The sequence below is a fragment of the Rhinolophus sinicus genome, chromosome 7 (genome assembly GCF_057876585.1).
Source record: "Rhinolophus sinicus isolate RSI-liver-muscle chromosome 7, RSI-T2T, whole genome shotgun sequence".
Lineage (NCBI taxonomy): Eukaryota > Metazoa > Chordata > Mammalia > Chiroptera > Rhinolophidae > Rhinolophus > Rhinolophus sinicus.
Window position 1 is genome coordinate 50,915,671 of NC_142507.1, and position 17,637 is coordinate 50,933,307.

Below are 17,637 nucleotides of genomic sequence, written 5' to 3' on the forward strand. Positions count from 1 at the left end.
TCCTACTCACCTTCGTCTGCCAGCTGGGGTGGCAGACAAAGGGGTCCCTTCTTTGTACCCAAATAGGCCCTGATGTACTTTATCTCAGAAGGAAACACACTGCCGTCATCACTGATTTACTTATCGACCTCTCCCACTGGTGTGAAACAACTTGAAGGCAGAAACTTTTCTGTACATGTTTATGAAACGAAAAGACAAAAAAACAACAACACTGAAGTCCAAAATCAATACAATTCTCCAGGGTCATGATGTCCCCAGTTCGTGTCCCAGGCACATGTTTCTGGACATGGAATTCAAGCCCCAAAATAGGGAATATCCCCTTGGTCTCAACATCACACCCCTTTACTTTCACGAAGAGACCTTCATAAGCCTATGGAGGAAGGAAATACCTTTGCCTTCTGTTAAAGTCCATGAACTCTTGTTCTGGCCTTTCCCAAACAACAGCCAGAGACATCGTAGAAGGCATTTTATTGAAAAGTCAACACATCCTGCTCAGATCCAGCAGTCACTGTGCATTTCTGAGTTCCGTCACCTGCGCTTGAGAGCAGAGTGTGTGGTACTTGTCTGGGTTTAAGGTGTAAACAGACATGGTGTTCAAGAACTTGTCCAGTGGACAGAGCCGGTCAGGGCACCCTCTCGGAACTTGCTCCTGTGGAAGAGACATTACTCAGGGGAGCCCCTGAGGACCCCGTTTTCAGCTGTGCCCAGAGGTCTGCGAGGCTTTGACCTGATGGTGACCGCCAGTAAGGCCCTACAACTCAGTCGGCTTCCAGAATAAGAGTACTACGCCTGCCTGTAAAAGTCACTCAAGAACTGTCTGTTGAACTGACAAGGACATTATGCCCTTGAGCTGGGAGGGCTGAAAGTCAAATCCTTGGGGACTGCTCTAGCCTCTGGCCTGGACAGTGACCTGCTGAAGCAGCCAAGGTCCTCAGAGTGTGACGGCACACACTGCATCCCAAAGACACCATATTCATTTTAAAAACAGGCCTCCCAGTCAGATTTACATCCTGGCAGACACTCAGGAGAAGAGGATGGTGGTCCCGTTCCTACAAGGAGTCTGGAATAGACTTGGGATAAGGCCCAAGTCCCAGTCTGCCACCATACGCCAAGTTTGGCCTTATGGTGGGGACACAGCCGTGAGTCGCCCTAGAGGACTCAGAGAGCGGACTGTACCAATGGAGGCTCCCCGAGGAGGTGACTCGGTGCCAACAGGAGGTTGGGGTCTGAGGAAGGGTGCCACCACCCCATCCCACCTGAAAGGTCTTACCTCCCCATGGTAATAGAGCTGCACAAACCACTCCTTAGATTCCTGGTGCTGGTAGAGTTCCAAGGTCACGTCAACAGCAAACGGTGGCCATTTGTGGTCAAAAATCCCCAGGGCCATTAAGAGAGGCATGAGGGTCGTATCATGAACCGCATAGAGGTACAGCTTCCTGCAGGGAGCACAGTTCACAAATCTTTACTCAGGACTCTGGAGGCCGGGACACTGCCTGCCTCTTTTCAGATGGAACACTTGCTTCAGAAACCAAGTGACCAGTTGAGCCTGGAATAAAACTCCTTTGAAGTAGATGGTGGGGAGAAGCCTTCTGCCCACTCCCCATGCCTTTGTAAGGCGGGGTCCCCACGGGAGTAGCTCTTCTGGCCGCCTCCTGCCCACCCGCTCGCCCACCCACCCACTCACTCTCCCCTGGTGAGTTTCATGCATGCGTGGGCCCTTCCTCTCTTCTCTCTCGGGGACCTGCCTGCCTACGGCCAGCGTTCTTCCTCCTCTCAGCCTTGTGGTGTGTTTAGTAGAGCTGGCCATCCTCCTTGTCGGAGAAGCTCGCATTTGGGGGAAATGAAGTTCATTTCAAAGGAATATTAATGAGCCTACTGGCCCGCAACACATTCTCCAAATGGCTTTAATCGGTAATAAAGGCACCACTTTAATCTGTAGCTTCCTGACCCCTGTATCTGTCTCTGGAAAAAGATCAAGGATGTTATTTGTTGACCCCCCAAGTAGAAGACTAGCTTTGGGTCCCGCAGTACTCTATAGACACAAGGCCGAGGGTGGCAAGGGGACAAAGGCCACTGGGAAATGGACTGTCATTGCGGGGACTGTGAAAGACAGGGAAAGGGCATCCACGTGGTCATCTATTATAAATCTTGGCTCAAAGTTCCTGAATGTTCCTCTTTCAATTCACTGTCCACTACCTTTCCGTCACTCATCATGAGTTCCTAGCTACGTTCACTCTCTCTCAAGGAGGCTGCCTGCACCAGTGCTTCTCTAATATTAGGGCGCATACAAATCCCCTGGGGATCTTGTTAAAATGCAGGTTCTGCCTCAGTGGGCTGGGCTGGGGCCTGAGAATCTAACAAGCGCCCAGGTGACGGTGAAGCTATTCATCTGCAGACCACACTTTGCGAGGCAAATGCGACGAGACATGACTTTCCAAACCCGTGGGCCCTAACCTGGGCTTCCAGCTCTGTAACAGCGGCCGTGGAGGTTCACGAGCCCCTGCCAACATTGTAAAATGCCTAGGTGACATCATCCTCTTCTATCCACTCAAGGAAGGTGCTCAAACGAGATAATCTATTAAGCAATGATCTTTATCTTGGGCTATTATAATATCGAATCAGTGTGATATCAACTAGCCACTCTGTTTGACACGTTTGATTAGTAAAAAATAGAAAAATTAATTTAGGGTTTTTTTTTTAGCTAAGATAAACATTTCAAAACATGGTAGGATGAGTGCAGCCAGAAGAAAGGTGAAAATGTTGTGGTCTTTGTGACTCGTGGCCTCTTAAACATCACCTTTCAGTCACTGACAGCCTGGTTCTTGCCCCCCCCAAAACCTGGGTTTCCTCCCTGCAGTTGGAGGCCCCCCATTGCCCTCGGCGGCACAGAGCCGAGTTGCTATGCCAGGTACCTGGTCTTGCCAGCTGGAGTGGCAGGGTCCACAGCTCTCAGCAGGTTGCTCTCCAGGAGGTGGAGGAATGGTCCTACCACCATCTGAAGACTCTCCCTGTGGGAGGAAATAGCCTTTAAGCAGCCAGCAGTTATTGGGCACACAGGGGTGTAGGCTGGCTCTGCCCCCGAGGACCTCACGAGCCCAATCAGAGGGGACAAGAAGACAAGCACGAGGGACAGGAAGGGGAGAAATGGCACCGCCTGGGGTTGGAGGGTTCTGTGTGCAAAGACACAGGATATAGACCTGGTGTGAACACGCTGAGATGGGCGGGGCTGAGGGGGTGGGTAACCAGGAGAAGTCAGGATAAGAGCGAGGCCTTCAGGAAGAAAAGGACAGAGCTGGAAGGACAGGGTGTAATGATGCCCAGGAATTCCAGAACGCCATTAGAAAAGCGATCTAAAGGAACAGCATCCTAAACTACACCTCCTATATGCCAGCCCCCCTTCTTTGGAGCTTAGACCATAAGGACATTTCCTATGTACGGATTTAACAGTCAGTTCAGCGGAAGTGCTCACAGGGTGGGCGCTGTGGCTTCCCCACTTTCCTTGTCAGGCAGTCACCTCCTGATCACAGGTGGCTACTGCAATTCCAAGCACGTCGTCTCGCAATAGGAAACAAAGCAGGAAGATGGGGGCCAGTGAGCGGCTGAAAGCCTTGGTTTTGGTGCCTCTCACTTTTTATGAAAGAGAAAAACAAAACCTCTCCCAGAATTCCCAGAACCCAATCACTGACAAAAGGGACTGGGGTTGCCATGATTGGTTTAGAACAATCCTCACTCACGGTAACTTGATAAATGGCCACCTTTCTAAATTAAGGAAGGTTGAAACAATGGATGAGGAGTAGGCACCCAATACGGCATGTAACATATACTTTCCAGAAAATGTGCACAGGCCAAGCCCAGTCAGATGGTATTGTGAGTTTGTCATGCTCTGTCCTTGAAGAACCGTCAGTTTTATAAAACCAGGATTAATTGGAACGGAGAGGAGAATAGATCAGGTCTTATTTAAAATGCTTTACACCAGGACAAAGCAAACTATAGGTGTTGGCCAAATCCACCCACCTGCCTGTTTGGGTAAATAAAGTGTTACTGGAACACAGCCGTGCCCATTTGTTTGCATACCATCTGTGGCTGTTTTCCTGCTGCATGGGCAGAGGTGAATAGTAGCAACAGATAAAGCATGGGCTGCAAAGCCTAAAATATTTACTAACTATGAGTGAGTGAGTGAGTGAGTGTGTGTGTGTGTGTGTGTGTGTGTGTGTGTTAGTGGAGGGGAGGGCAGTCAGTGACAATTTAGGTCTGGTGGGGCCACTTCAGGAACAGATGAGGGAAGCCGTCAAGTCACAGGTAGTGGCAGCCAGCTGCGTGGCAAGGCTGGAGCCTTCAGGATGCCCTAGGCGAGCGCACAAGTAGACACGCTGACCCTGAGTGGGAGAAAAGCAGTCAGAGGCTCTTACACGACAGACAGCCAATTCTGCAAATGTAGCTGCTTTTTCCTCCCACTCACCGTCCCAAGACTGTTCCTCCATTTCCCATCTCCTCCGCTACCCAGTCACCTATTCTGAGTGCAAGCTGAATGTTCTTAACTAATCAGCAAAAGGTGTTTTTTTGCAATTTGGTAAGAGAGAAACTCTCCATTCTGGTAGTCAGGAAAACAGGCCGTCTAAAAACAGAGCCTTCAGTCCCAGTAATATAGAGAAAACAGGACTGATAACCCCCATGGCCCCAGTGGTGGTTCTGCCACTTGCTAGCCCAGCCGAGGCAGGTAGCCCACACCCCCCAGGCCCAGTCTTGTCATCTATAAAGCCAGGACCTCGACCCCACCAGCGGGAACGCCACCTACCTCACAGCGAGAACATGCAAATGATTCCTACATTGTGAAGTGATGAATCAAGAGAGAGCTAATTATTCTTCCCCCTGGTCCCCGCACCCACATCCTTAGAAACTTAGAGCAAAAAGTCAGTGATTGAGAGAAACCCAGTCATGGTGGCTCCTGGTTCTTTATGACAGCGAACAGAAGCACTAGGTCACCACTCCCAGCCCTAGATGTATAAGGACCGAGGGTCAAGCATTCAGTGAGCCAGCAGAATGGGGTGATTTCCTCCAGTATGCACAGAGCTGGCAGGTATGCGTGGCCTGATGACCCCCTGCCCGCTCTCTGGGGGCCCTGACCAAGCGTGACTTCAGCCAGCAGCTGAGGAGACCCCTCACCTGTCGTCACTTTGCACGTACAACACCGTGTCCACAGCTCTCCGTTCGATCAGCTGTGTGAATCTCTCCAGCGTGGGGAAGCTCAGGAGGCCATGCGCCTAAAAGGACCACAGGCAGAGTCTGAGAAAGAGCCTGGCAGCACGGAGCCTTCAGGGGCCCGTCTTCTCCGGGGAGGGCCTTCCCAGCTCAGGAAGCTATGTCCCCAAGGCCCCCTGGAAGCTAATCTCAGAGATCCAAAGGCCCAGGACAGACAAATGTTTTCTTCCCTTTCTGATGTCCCTGTCTACTCCAAAATGAAAAACACTTGTATTTTTTTTAAAAACTATTTTTAAAAAAGGTGAATAAAATACAAGGCAAGGAATTCATAAATTCATACTTGGCCTTCATTTTCCCCAGAATGATTTCTAAGAAGGATGGACTGTAAATACTTCATATAAACTCTTGCTTTACACCTTCACCACCCACGAGCACAAGATGCATCTGTCTTCAGGGCACACTGACATCAAAACAAGAGAAGGAAGGAGGACCCAGGCCACACAGCCTCTGGGTGTCCGACTTTTGAATCCAGAGAAGCATTTCCCACCGTGTGGTCTTTGGTATTTATTACACTGTCTGCGATTGTTCCCCACCCCTCACAGCTGCCTCCAAACCAGGAGGCCTCCACCCACTTCTCTCCACCCAGTTCCAACGCAGAAGGCAGCCCATCCAGGTGGCCGCGCCAAGCTCCCCTCCCCGGGGCCCGAGGGCACAGCTGTCCCACCTGCTCGGCAGCCATATTGTCAAGGAGGACGATGAAGTCCACTTCATCGCTGCTGGCAATGCCCAGCCCCTCTTTCACCTTTTTCAAATCCTCTGAGATTCCTGGCTGCAAAGAGGCGGCCCGCCTCCGGCCTCTGCCAAAAAATAAAAAGTCATCCCATATATCGTATAGTGATTAACAGTTTACAAAGCATTTCTCATTCATCGTTTGGGATCTCATTTAATCCTCAGCAACAACTCATTGGGATTAGCTGGCATGATTCCCATTTTACAGAGGAGCAAACTAAGGCCCCAAGAGGTCAAATGACTTGTAAAATAAGTGAGTACCAGGGCTTGAATAAAAGGCTTTGGGATTTTATTGGGAATAAAATTTGGATTTTCCAAATCCCCATCTAGCATTTTTTCATTATACCAAAAATGATGCAAGCGTGGCCCAGGTCTGCTTAAGAGCGTTCTCTTCCTTCTGTGGAACACATGCTATCTCGTCTTAGAACAGCCCAGAAATATGTGAACACTGAAAAGTGCCATCAGCCCAACCACGCTATCCCACAGGGCCACACTTGGTAAGAGAAGGGAAATCTGTGTCATCTGCGTTTGCAGTTCAATGACTCGCACCATCGTCTCTTATTCAACCTGTCAGCTTCTTCATCTGCCCCATCTGAGAACTCACGACTATTGAGAGGCTTTGCACAGGGCAAAGCCCCAGTCGGGGCCGTACCACACCATCATCTCTCCAGCCCAGCATGCGGCTTTCCCCAGGCTTCCTGTCCCTTCACTGAGTCTGCCACCGCGAGCAAGAGCTTTTTCACTGAGCGATGTCGGACCTGAGGGTGACTTACGCAGTCCTGTCGGTCCCCTATCCACCAGCCTGGGAAGCCTGGTTCAGGCCGAGTCCTGCCAGCAAAAGGCTAAGCTGTCTGTCCCCTGAGGGTGAGCAAGAACCGGCGGCAGTTACCTGATTCTTTCCCGCAGGCTGCAGCAGTTCTGGAAGTTGGGGTACAAGACTTCAGAGCTTGCTTCATCAGTGTGGATGACGATGGGTCCTGGAAGGAAGGTGGGAAGCAAAGGCAGGAAGGGGTTGCAGCTTGTTCTTCCCAGTATCTCCTCACCTTTTTGCTTGTCTATACGGATAAAATTGCTCCAGGAGGCAGCCCATCCCAAGCTGAGTCCTTAAGGACAGTGAATGCCTTCGACACGCCCTGGCCTTGCCAAAGGAGCGCCCCTGTGATCTGAGCGATGTGGAAAGCAAGCGGCAGCCTTGTTCTGTCTGGCACGACCCTTCCTATTGGGCCACATAGAGACTAAAGCAGGTACAGACCTGGATCAGACTGGCACTTCCCTGACCCATTCCAAAACACCCCGCCTCCAAAGGTACAACCAGCACTTGGGCTTTCTAATAAAGAATGGGCCACCCCTGATTTGATCAGAACTAGGGTTCCCCAAGTCGAATCCTATAGCCCAATATGGTGACTTATCACATGACAGTCTAAGAAAGGTGACCCCAAGGCCACAGACATACACAGACCCCATAGCCTTGCCCCACATGAAAGCCAGGCTTCCAGACGAACTGCCAGGAATGAAACATCAGACTACAAACAATGTTACTTTTGCACCTGGCAGCAGCTCATAGCCGCTCAGAGCTTGCAAGTACCTTTGTCCCCCACCAATGCCCAAAGGTGCTCTAACACCTTCCCATGCTTTATTCTGTGCCAGAGATGGCAAGGCACTGCGGCGAGGGCGAGGGCGAGGACAAGGGCAAGAGTTCCTATCAGCACCTCTTTGGAATTTGCTGAGGTTAATCCGCGGAGCGATTAGGTGACTCTAAGCCCCAAAGAGCTATTACTCCCAAATTATTGATAGTCAAAACCCCAGGACTTTAAATGTAGCCTACAGTAACTTGACAAGAATATCAGAATTCAGACGCACTTCGTTGGTCAAAGGATTACAGGCCCTCTCCTAAGGTACATGTCCTCTGAGAAGCAGCAGAACAGAAGCGTGAGGAGTATGGATTCTGAAACTAGACTACCAGGGTTCGAATCCCAGCTCCACCATTTACCAGCTTTGTGTCCTTGGGAGGGTCACTTAGCCTCTCTGTGCCTTAGTTCTCTTATCTGTAAATTGGTGACAATGTTACCTACCTCACAGGGTTATTATGAGAATTAAACAAGTTAACATACGCAGAGCTCTTAGAATAATGTTTGGTTTAAGTGCTTTAGATGCTAGAATAATAATAACTAGGATTTAACCCTTTAACGTAACATGATTAACTCCTATCTGCTGTCTGGATATTGGACATGCAGTTTCTCATGCATAAGGCACGTCTGAATTGGTGCTCAAATACACATTGAAAAATGACTGCCTACATGGTCCAGCTTCTCCCACAGCCTGATTCTCTGCAGCTTACACATAACCCTCTGGGATTTCTCTAGGAGTTCTCTCCTGAAACAAGATTCCCAAAGTCGCACCACTTCTATTATTGCTAACATCTCGTGGGGTTCTTTGGTCTGTTCAAGCCCCTTGATACTGGGCAAGGTATGGAAGTCGCTGTGACAGAAGTCCAGTTGGAGTCCCAGGAGGTCTGGGTCCCGTGCAGGGAGCTGCTCCCCGGGCAGCCACACCAGAGGCTGGGGATGATACCACTTCCCCCTTTCTGGAAGCCTGTGGCACCATCGGGCTGAGACCTCCCTGCGGATATAAGAAATAGCTTTCGGTGTTTCACTCACACTTTCGGTGTTTCGTGAGAAGAGGACATAGGCCTTTTAGAAGCTGAGTGAGTGAAGAGTTCTCAGAAGGCCAGGCGTTGTGGATTTTCCTAAGCCCGGGGGCTCCAGAAGTAAGGAGCAGCCCCTCCTGCCTGCTGTGTGTCACGCAGACACAGCGGGAGTCAGCAGCCAACTTCAGCCAGAATTAGCAGCGCTACCCAACCCAGCTGGGGACAGGGCCAGCCTCCTCTGACCTGGATGTTTCCATCATTTTACATATATATTTTTAAAAACCGGATGGGAATGTTCTATCTTTTTGAGATACTGCTAAAGAAGCTAAACAAAATAACAAGAACCTTTGCCTTATGGCACCATTTTAGTCTTTTGATATTGACGAGGTCATAATGACCGGAAACTCAGACCAGCAATTAAATGTAAATTTGAATCAACTGCATGTGACAGCTTCATTTGCTAGTCAAAGGCCACCAATACATGGGATCCATGAGGGAAAATAATACACGTGGTCCTTGGTGGGGAAAAGGTGGGGAACCACGAGCTGGGACCATTCACTGGCTGTATCTGTCAAAACCCAAGCTCGATAGACTTTCTCAAGGAGGCCGAACCAATGGCTGGTGACACCTCTGGGTCATGCTGTGGATTTTCATCAAGACCAGAGCAGGAGCAGAAAGTGTGGGTCCCAGCTAAGTGTCCCTCCTGCCCTTCTTCCTTTACAGCAGTGTCCCCTAAGCAAAGAGCCCCCAGTACTGTTCACAGGACCTGGCTAGGGCTGCTTCATGCAGCTCGTGCAAGAGCCGGAGTCGGGAGGCAGGGGCCCGTCAGAGCAGGCAGAGCACAGAAGCCACACGCGGGAGAGGAGCCAAGGCAACAGAGACGGGGGCTTTGGCACGGAGAAGAGAAAGCTCCTCAGGGACAGGGGCTGACTTTAGACTCCAAACTCGAACCTTCTTTCTGATGTGGGAAAAGCCCAGCCAGCAAACACCGGGTAGACTCCAGATTCCGATATATGTTAGTGGAACGAACACTGGAAAACACCAAAAAGGTGAAGACATTCAAAAAGGGAAGGTTTAATTACATACACGCTACCTTATTCCGCAGAGCAGCTGGGAGTACAGAAGGGGAGGTATGGGGTTGGGCAGAATCCTTTCTCTCTCTGCGGGAGGGCTGTCCTAAGGGACCCAAAAGCCAATGACAGTGACCTCCAATGACTGCCTGTTCACAGGGTCCTATTCCATAGGGGCATCTGCCCCCAAACTACCTTGGGTGAGAGTGGGAACCATCTGGGGGATCAGGACAGGTTTCCTCAAGCCCTTAAAGTGTGTGCAGCATCCCTTTTCCAGGTGACTCACAAGACCTCCTGTGGGTTGAAGGTTGGCGAAAGGAAGGGGACGTCCTCTACGTAGTTCTTCTTCAGCCTCTGTCCCAGGGCGAACATCTGCCACATGCCCACCTTCGTCAGCTGTCCCGCAAACATGCCCCCCTGAGGTCGGGGAGAAGGAGAGAAACAGAAACAGCTCACAGCCTGCGAAGCCCAGCCCAGAGAAAACCATGGAAGCTTCGCCACGGGCTTCCCAGAGCGGAAGCTTTGCTCACCTTCAGCACGGTCTTCCGGTACTGAGAGTCCAAAGGGGAGTAAGGTTTCGGGCCCCCGGTGAGGTCGGTGACGGTGTAATCAAACTGAGTTTGGGGTGGGACCTCCAAAAGCCGGAGATTCCACTCCACCTGCTGGGATCACAGAAAACAACCCATTGTTGGAAACTTCCAGCATTAATACCCAGCAGCACTTGGAACACCAACTAGAATCCCTGACACCAGACCTGCAACCTCCCCATGTGAAGGAAGGAAAGAAACTTTAACTCCAGCTCCAGTGAAGGGAAGAAAAGACCAGGATTTATTATTCCCGGTGTCCTGAGCCCAAGTCCTGCCATTTGACACTTGTACTCTCTGTCAAGAGGCTGCTCTGGCACTAAGCCCAGACTGAAGTAAAGGGGAGAAGTGGCCCGACTGCCAGGTATGGAAATACTCAGTGAATGAATGAATGAGTGAATGAATGAATGAAATCTCAGTGACCACATACTTGGAAGGATTTTTAAGGACTCAACATACAGGTTTCTAAGGCCATCCCTTAAGGGCTGTACTGAATGTCCTTTGTAACCACCACATATTTCCCTTCTTTTCATCCAATTTCTCCAACAAGTAGTGGCCTTTTAAGAAAACTTTGTGTCTTCACCACTTTCCTTAATTCCTTGCAATATGGTGCCTGCCCCACCTGTACTGTAATGTTTTTCACAACGTCGCAAGTAGCCATAGGTCTCACAGCCCCGACTGCCCATAAAACTCTTACACTCACTGAGTCAGACGTCATGACTTCAATTTCCAAAACAAGAGTCTTTCCTTCCAATCCCATTGACCGGCTCCTCCTCCCAACTTACAGTGTTTCTCTCAATACTCACACAATTCTCTTACACCCCAAAACTTAAACCCCTGACTCTCCCTACTGCTCCATCCCTGCACCAAACCCTGCTGAGCACTGGCTAAAAAACAAGTCACTGCAACAGCCTTTCTTTTATCTTACCACCAGAGTATAAACCCTATTACCTCAGGCACGAGCCTGTGACAGATTCCCACAATCCATCTAGACATAACCACCTTGCTAAGCCACTGTCATCCTATCAAGAACTAAGGTTCCAAGAGATAAGCATTTGGCCACCCAGGTCTTCTGCACCTTGGCCCAGCCCTGTCCCCAGCAGTGCCCCCTCTCTCCTCCCTTCCCCAGCCCCAACCGACCCTGCCCACTGCTTCCTCTGCGGCTTCTCTCTACTTGCTTCCCTGTCGCTCGCCCGGAGGGACTCCTGCTTGATATGTGCCCATCCAGCTTCTCTGCGAGGTGCAGTGATGCTCACATCTTGCCTCACCATCAGTGACTGTTCCAGCTTCCCTTTTTATCTGAATTCCTACAGCACTGACACTCAAGAGAACAATACTGAACTCAATTTCCTACTACTTCGTTTTGTTAGAGTAAAACTAACATTTGAAAACCTACTACGTCACATAGGATTACATTTATCTTGGCCCCTCCCAGAAATATCCCAGGAGAGTACACCTGGGAGTCCCAGGTTCTCTCCATACACAGGAAGCTTTCCGTTCTTCCAAAAGGGACGGTCTCAGCCCCACGTGCATCCAGTCCCAACACCAGAGCCTCTTCTCCCACTGGTGCTGTAGCAACTGATATCAGAATATGGGGTGTTCAGTGCAGAGAACTTTCTACTATCGTTTAATCATTGCTCTTGTTTCAAAGTTCTGATCCTGTAACTTTCTGCATAAAACCTTCCAGGCTCACAGCTGCAATGATGGCCTCTGCCTCTGTCTCTTCGTCACTTCTTCCCTGCCCTACACACTTACTCTCTAGCCACACAACTTTGTTTCCCAGGACACCATCCCACGTCCTGGCCTTTCAACCTCATGATTCTTCTCCCTGGAATTGTCTTTTCCCTTCATCTGGAAAGACTTCTGCTCATTGCACAGGACAGCTTACATGTCCCAGAAGCCGTGACCATGGCCCCAAGCTCTCACAGCAGCCTTGGTGGCTCTTTTTGGTGGCCTTTATGGAACTGTCTGAGAAGAGCTCCTTTACCAGTCTGTCCTGCTCAGCAAACTTAGCTTCCAGAGAACAAAGACCAGGAAGCTCTTGGTCATCTATTGACCTCTGCGTTCTGGATGCCCAACGAAGAGCCTGGCACACGTTAGGTACAATTAATAGCTCCAGCAACTCGCCAGGTCCTGTGGAAGATACCAAGATGGAGATAATATGTCTCTGCCTTTTCTGGGTTTTCAGGTCAGTGGAGACAGCAAGCTATGAATGTAAATGACAGCAGAACTAAAATTGAAACTATGCGCTACAAGAAACCAGATGAAGACCACCCTAGTTCAAAGGCAAGACAGACTGTCTCTTCTAGCCGGGGATTCAGGAAAAGTTTCATAGAATTAATGGCATTTGAAATGAACAGGATTTAAACAAGTGAAGACCTAGACTAAGAGTCAAAAGGAGGCAACGGAGAGGGTCGTGCTGAGAACTCCCAGAATAGGTAGGAAGCGTCAGCAAAGCAGAGATGGTGAAGAATGCATATGGCAAAGAACTGATTTGCTTTGTCTCAACCTGGGAGTGGTTCTCAAACTTTTTAAGTAGCAAATACCAAGGAGGGTTTCACTGTAGATTCCTATATTTAAAGGCAAAAACTGGGATTTCTCTGGTTGAAGTAAGAGTGGGAACCCAGGCCCCCAGGCACTCAGCATCCCCCTAGCCCACAGGCTCCATAGAACAGTTTGAAAGCCAGCGGCACAGATCACGATTGCAATGGGAAGACTGGATGCAGAAAAGCCGATTTCAAGACGTCCGCAACAGAGTCAATGACAGCCTGAGGTCCCACCTAAGGCAGTCGGAATAGAAGGGTGCAATTTGAGTCAAACTTGGCTAGTGAGTAGATCAACGCTTTCTTTGGGGGCTATGTTGGTAGATAAACAAGGAAGAATAAAGAACAAAAATTATTTTGATTTTGAGGCTGGGTGGCTAAGGCGAGACCAGAATAATGGAGGTACTTACTCCTTGACGAAAACCAAGACCAAGACAGAAGAACAGCTGACAAGCCGAGTTCAGTTTTGAACATTGTAACTTGGAGATACCTCCTTGGGGTTCCCAGCGCTCCCAGCATATTTGCACAACTGGAATCTATTTTGCTTTTCTCCTTCACCACAATGTAATCTCCTTAGAGCCGAGATGGAATCAGCCATCTTTATAAGCCCAGTGTGCTGCATGGGTCTTGACACCAGGTCCTGTTCAGCTTTGCTAAGAAATCTCCTGCTGTGAGGCATAGTCGCCAAGAGAGGATCTTTTGGTATTTCCCAGAAATGACTCTTGAAAGTCTAGGTCATGTCAAGTCCAGAGTATACGTTTTCAGATTTTCAAGAATGGATGACACATCAGTGCCACATGTTGTGTCTACCCCACAGACACACGCTCATTCTTTCTTCCGTGTTAATGGCAAAGACTACATTTATAATTTTACTTAATTATTGGTACCCCATTTTCAAGCACTAACTTAAAGTAGGTGATAAAAAAAAAAAGCACCCTAAAATATACTAAAACAACCAATTCAAAGCAGGCAAGCAAGAAAAAGCAAATGTGTATAGGGACCAAAAAAATGGATGCCGTGTCAAGTTACTCAAAAATACACACCACGAAGATCCATATCCGTGGACGTGAAATGAGATGAGGCACTAAGTGTCCTGGCTTTTATGTAAAAGGAGAAACTTGATCAGCGAGACAAGCTTCAAGATAAAAGCAAGCCGACTGTTCGGGAGAAGCACACCATTTCTAATGCTAACAGACAAATTTCTCCCAAGGGTCCTCATAAAGAGGATAGAGTAATATAATGAACATCTTTTCAGTAGTCACAGCAGTGAGTTCTGTGGGAATGCTTCTCATTGTTTCCTCAACACAGAAGGATAGCATCTCACCAAAGCACATTTCTGTGAAGACAATACTACACTGGGATCAATACACTACATTCCAGGGAGAAGAAAAAAATCTACATAAAACTAAACAAAAACCTTTCAGGGGTAGATTTTAGGATAAAGCAATGGTTCTAAATCTTGACTACACACTGGCATCATTGGGAAATATTTAGAAGTTACCGATGCCTGAGTCCCCTCCTGACATAATCACATCCAGACCTCCTGGGGGTGGGGCCGCAATTTTTTTAATGCTATCCAATCCAGAGCCTTCTAAAGCTTCACCAGAGAAGCTTTAACCAGGTCTGGATGCTCTGGGCCAATTAAATCAGGCTCTCTGGGAGAGAACCCAGGTATCAGTGTTTTTTTTAAAGCTCCCCGGTTGAGTCCAATGTCACTTCAAGGTTAAGAACCACTGCTCTAGAGGAATGAATACACTGCCTGGCAAATCCTTCATTCAATGCTTCTTGAAATCCCTTTGCTGAGCCCTGGATCGGTATTAAGCAACAATGAGACTGGCATTATCCTTCCCATTTCATTTACATTACCAAATAAATATAGACCCAAATGCCTTAATCAACAGTGGAGCTGGGATGGGCTGGAATTTATTTTATAAAAACTGAGGAACCTGCCTGATTGGAAGCCACCTTACCACTGTATGGAGGGCGGCTGAGGGAAATCTGAAAGCAGGGCCAAATTTATCTTTTGAATATATACTTGGATCTAATCTAATGTCCAGAAAAAATGGTCAATTAAATTACAGAGTTGTATTTCCAGAGCACAGCTAAAGAAAGACAAGTCAACAGCCATTCAAGCCATGGGATAACAACTCAATAAAACATCTAGTTTTAAACAATGCTACTTTCTGAGGATTTAAGAAATAACTGAATGAAGCGACTTGTCACATGTTAATCTAGAAACCAGTCAGCAGTCTGGAAACATCTACCAAAGGCAATTTTAGTTTTAGAATTGTTGCCAGGTCGTCCCTCCTGACAATAATTAACAGCAGAATCAGGAAGATTAGAAAATCCCAATGAACAACCTCTATCAAATTGGATCTTGAAAAGAAAACCTGAGCAAGGAACTCCAGAAACAAGTTACAGCAGGCCGATGACACTAGCTCAATAGCCTACATTGAAACAGAGTTGGTTCCACCTCCGGCTTTTATGCTTAAGACTTTATATGAGACAACCAAAGATGTTTAATGCATCTGGCTCCAGTCTGGAGAATGGGAGCAGGCAAGAGAGGTAATGTGCTTTCCCTAATTGCAAAGCGAGGCCGTGGACTTGGGTGTTCCATATTTTGTGGCTACAACACAGACAGAAGATGAATGAAGCTGGCACTCTACCTGAGCTACAAGGGCCTCTTACACGTACAGGCAGAAGACACCCATCATATACCCACTGGCTCAGGAGAAAGCCTTAAAAGAATCTAAATCTCTTTTTCGACTCTCTAGAGAGTACATATACTGTACATACTAAGTCCAGGTCTAGACATTCAGACTTCTCTGCTACCACTGATATCTTTGTCTTCAACATGAGTCTTCTATTCCTGTATGTTATTTTCCAGCTTTTCTGTAACAAGAATAAATAGACTAAGGGGAGTGCAGGAGAGAGAGAGAGAGGAGAAATTCCAGTACCAAAAAGTGGTATAGCCATATATAAAAGCTAACTAGAAATCTGGTAATGGAATTAAGTGCCACCCACGATTTATTTACGTGGAAAGGGCTGAAAGGCTTGATTTCATATGTGGCCAGCTTTAAACACTGGGTTTTCAGTTGTACAGTCTGTACAAAGCCGTAAGAGTGTGCCTAGTATCAGGTTCAGACATCCGGTAGAACCCGCTCTGACATCAACCTGGAGGAAACAACAATGCAAAAGCACTCCACAGGAAGTGTGACAGCTGGGGACCTGAGGACTTCAGGTGGCAGATTCATCTTTACTAGGAAGCAGCCAGTTCTTCAGTCACAGGCCTGCCTGCTCTGAGAGGTCGGAGAACTTCACTTGCTCTCCCCAAGAAATAAATTCAGGAAAGGTAATCATTTGAAAAACGAATTATCTGGGCTTTCATCATAATGTCCCTGACCAAACCAGGTACATTTTCAGACATCATAGCCACAAAACTAGCCAATTTTTTCATTTTTTTCCTGCCACAAATCCCTTCCACAATAGCTTTAGAAACCCAAAAGAGAAAAGGAGAGCCCCGTGAGACAGCGCTTGTTACCAAAAAGCCTCCAAAGGATCTCAAAGGGTCTTCAGCAAACCCTGAAAGACAGCTGCTGTAAAATCTGTTCCCAAGCCATGGACTATTCATTCTGTTATTCACGTTGATCCGTTAGTGTGGTTGCTGTCCCAAAGATCACTGCCACCTTTGACAACCTTCAAAACAGCCCCACAGAAATGCACTACACCTTTGTACTCAAGGTCACCCAAATATTTGTTAGAAATGCAGAATCTCAGGTCCTGCTCCACACCTGCTGAATCAGAATCTATATTTTAACAAGATCCCTAGACGATTCATATGCACCAGAAGTGGCGCACTGCTGCCAGCTGTGCCACACCACAGCCATCCCCGGCGCAACTGGAAGTTCTGGGGGTGCCCTGCGCCTGGAGGGTCAGAGCGCGGTGAGGGGCGGGGGGATCCAGGCCAGCACCTTTGCTCAAGAGCCCAGAGAGGAACTGGCAACTGCTGTTTTCTCTTCGTCTGGAGCCCCAACCCTGCTCCGGGAGGGTGGGATTCCAAAGGTGTGTGTTCAGGACGAGGCCATTGGCCCGCCACCGTTTGGCCACAGGGTCCTAGCCCCACCGGTCCCGGCCCGGTCCGACCTCTCACCTGCTCCTCCTGCGGGAGCGGCTTAAGAGGACTCCGCGCCCCGTGTCGAAACACGACCTGCACCATTTTCAACTCCAATAGGCTCCGATCGACGGGATGCTGGCCGTGCGCCCCCTGCATCTCGGCCAGGGCTACCCGCCGCTGGTGGACTAAGTACGCCAGTGAGGTCAGGACGCCCACGGGGGCCCACAGGCGCCTCCTGAAGACACTGGTGATCATGGTGGGAGCCCCTCGGCTGCCCTCGGGGAGGAGGTGCCCGAGGCGAACACACGACCTCCGCGGGCGCGGGGCTCAGCGGCCGCCTCCAAGTTCCCAGGAACTGGAGGGAGCGCACATCCGGACGCCCAGCCCTCAGGGGACCCCGAGTGGGAGCAGCTACGAGTCCCTGGGAGTTTTAACCCGGATCGGTGTTGGCCGCGCCCGCTGCAGACTGGGCCGGGGGGAACTCAGTTCCTAATCTTTTGCCCTCTGGGGAACCTTAAATTTGTATTCCAAGTTTGGCCTCCAGCACTCTTGAAGGGACTGGAACTAGCCGAGAGTTTCTCTGCAGCAATGACTCCACTACCACAAACGACTGGCTTCCACTTTTCCTACTCACTTCCTCCTTCGCACCCACGGACCTGCCCCAAGCGGGCCCGCGCAGAGGAGCACGGGA

At 49.0% G+C, this 17,637-nt stretch overlaps 1 protein-coding gene across 2 annotated transcripts; it reads right to left on the reverse strand.

Moving 5' to 3' along the window:
* Positions 1–453: 453 nt before the first annotated feature.
* On the reverse strand, positions 454–17,628 carry ACP6 (acid phosphatase 6, lysophosphatidic). Of its 2 annotated transcripts, none has more exons than XM_019740053.3 (10): positions 16,983–17,628; positions 10,236–10,367; positions 9,992–10,122; positions 9,587–9,666; positions 6,878–6,965; positions 5,924–6,056; positions 5,164–5,261; positions 2,913–3,008; positions 1,271–1,436; positions 454–649 (listed from the first exon to the last, which is right to left on the reverse strand). In XM_019740053.3, exons 1-10 carry the CDS (start codon positions 17,199–17,201, stop codon positions 506–508), a joined length of 1,287 nt encoding a protein of 428 aa, XP_019595612.1. In that variant the 5' UTR covers positions 17,202–17,628; the 3' UTR covers positions 454–505. The 2 variants fall into 2 exon arrangements, with proteins under 2 accessions (XP_019595612.1, XP_019595614.1); XM_019740055.3 differs by having other exon boundaries at positions 10,236–10,364; positions 16,983–17,572.
* Positions 17,629–17,637: the final 9 nt, after the last annotated feature.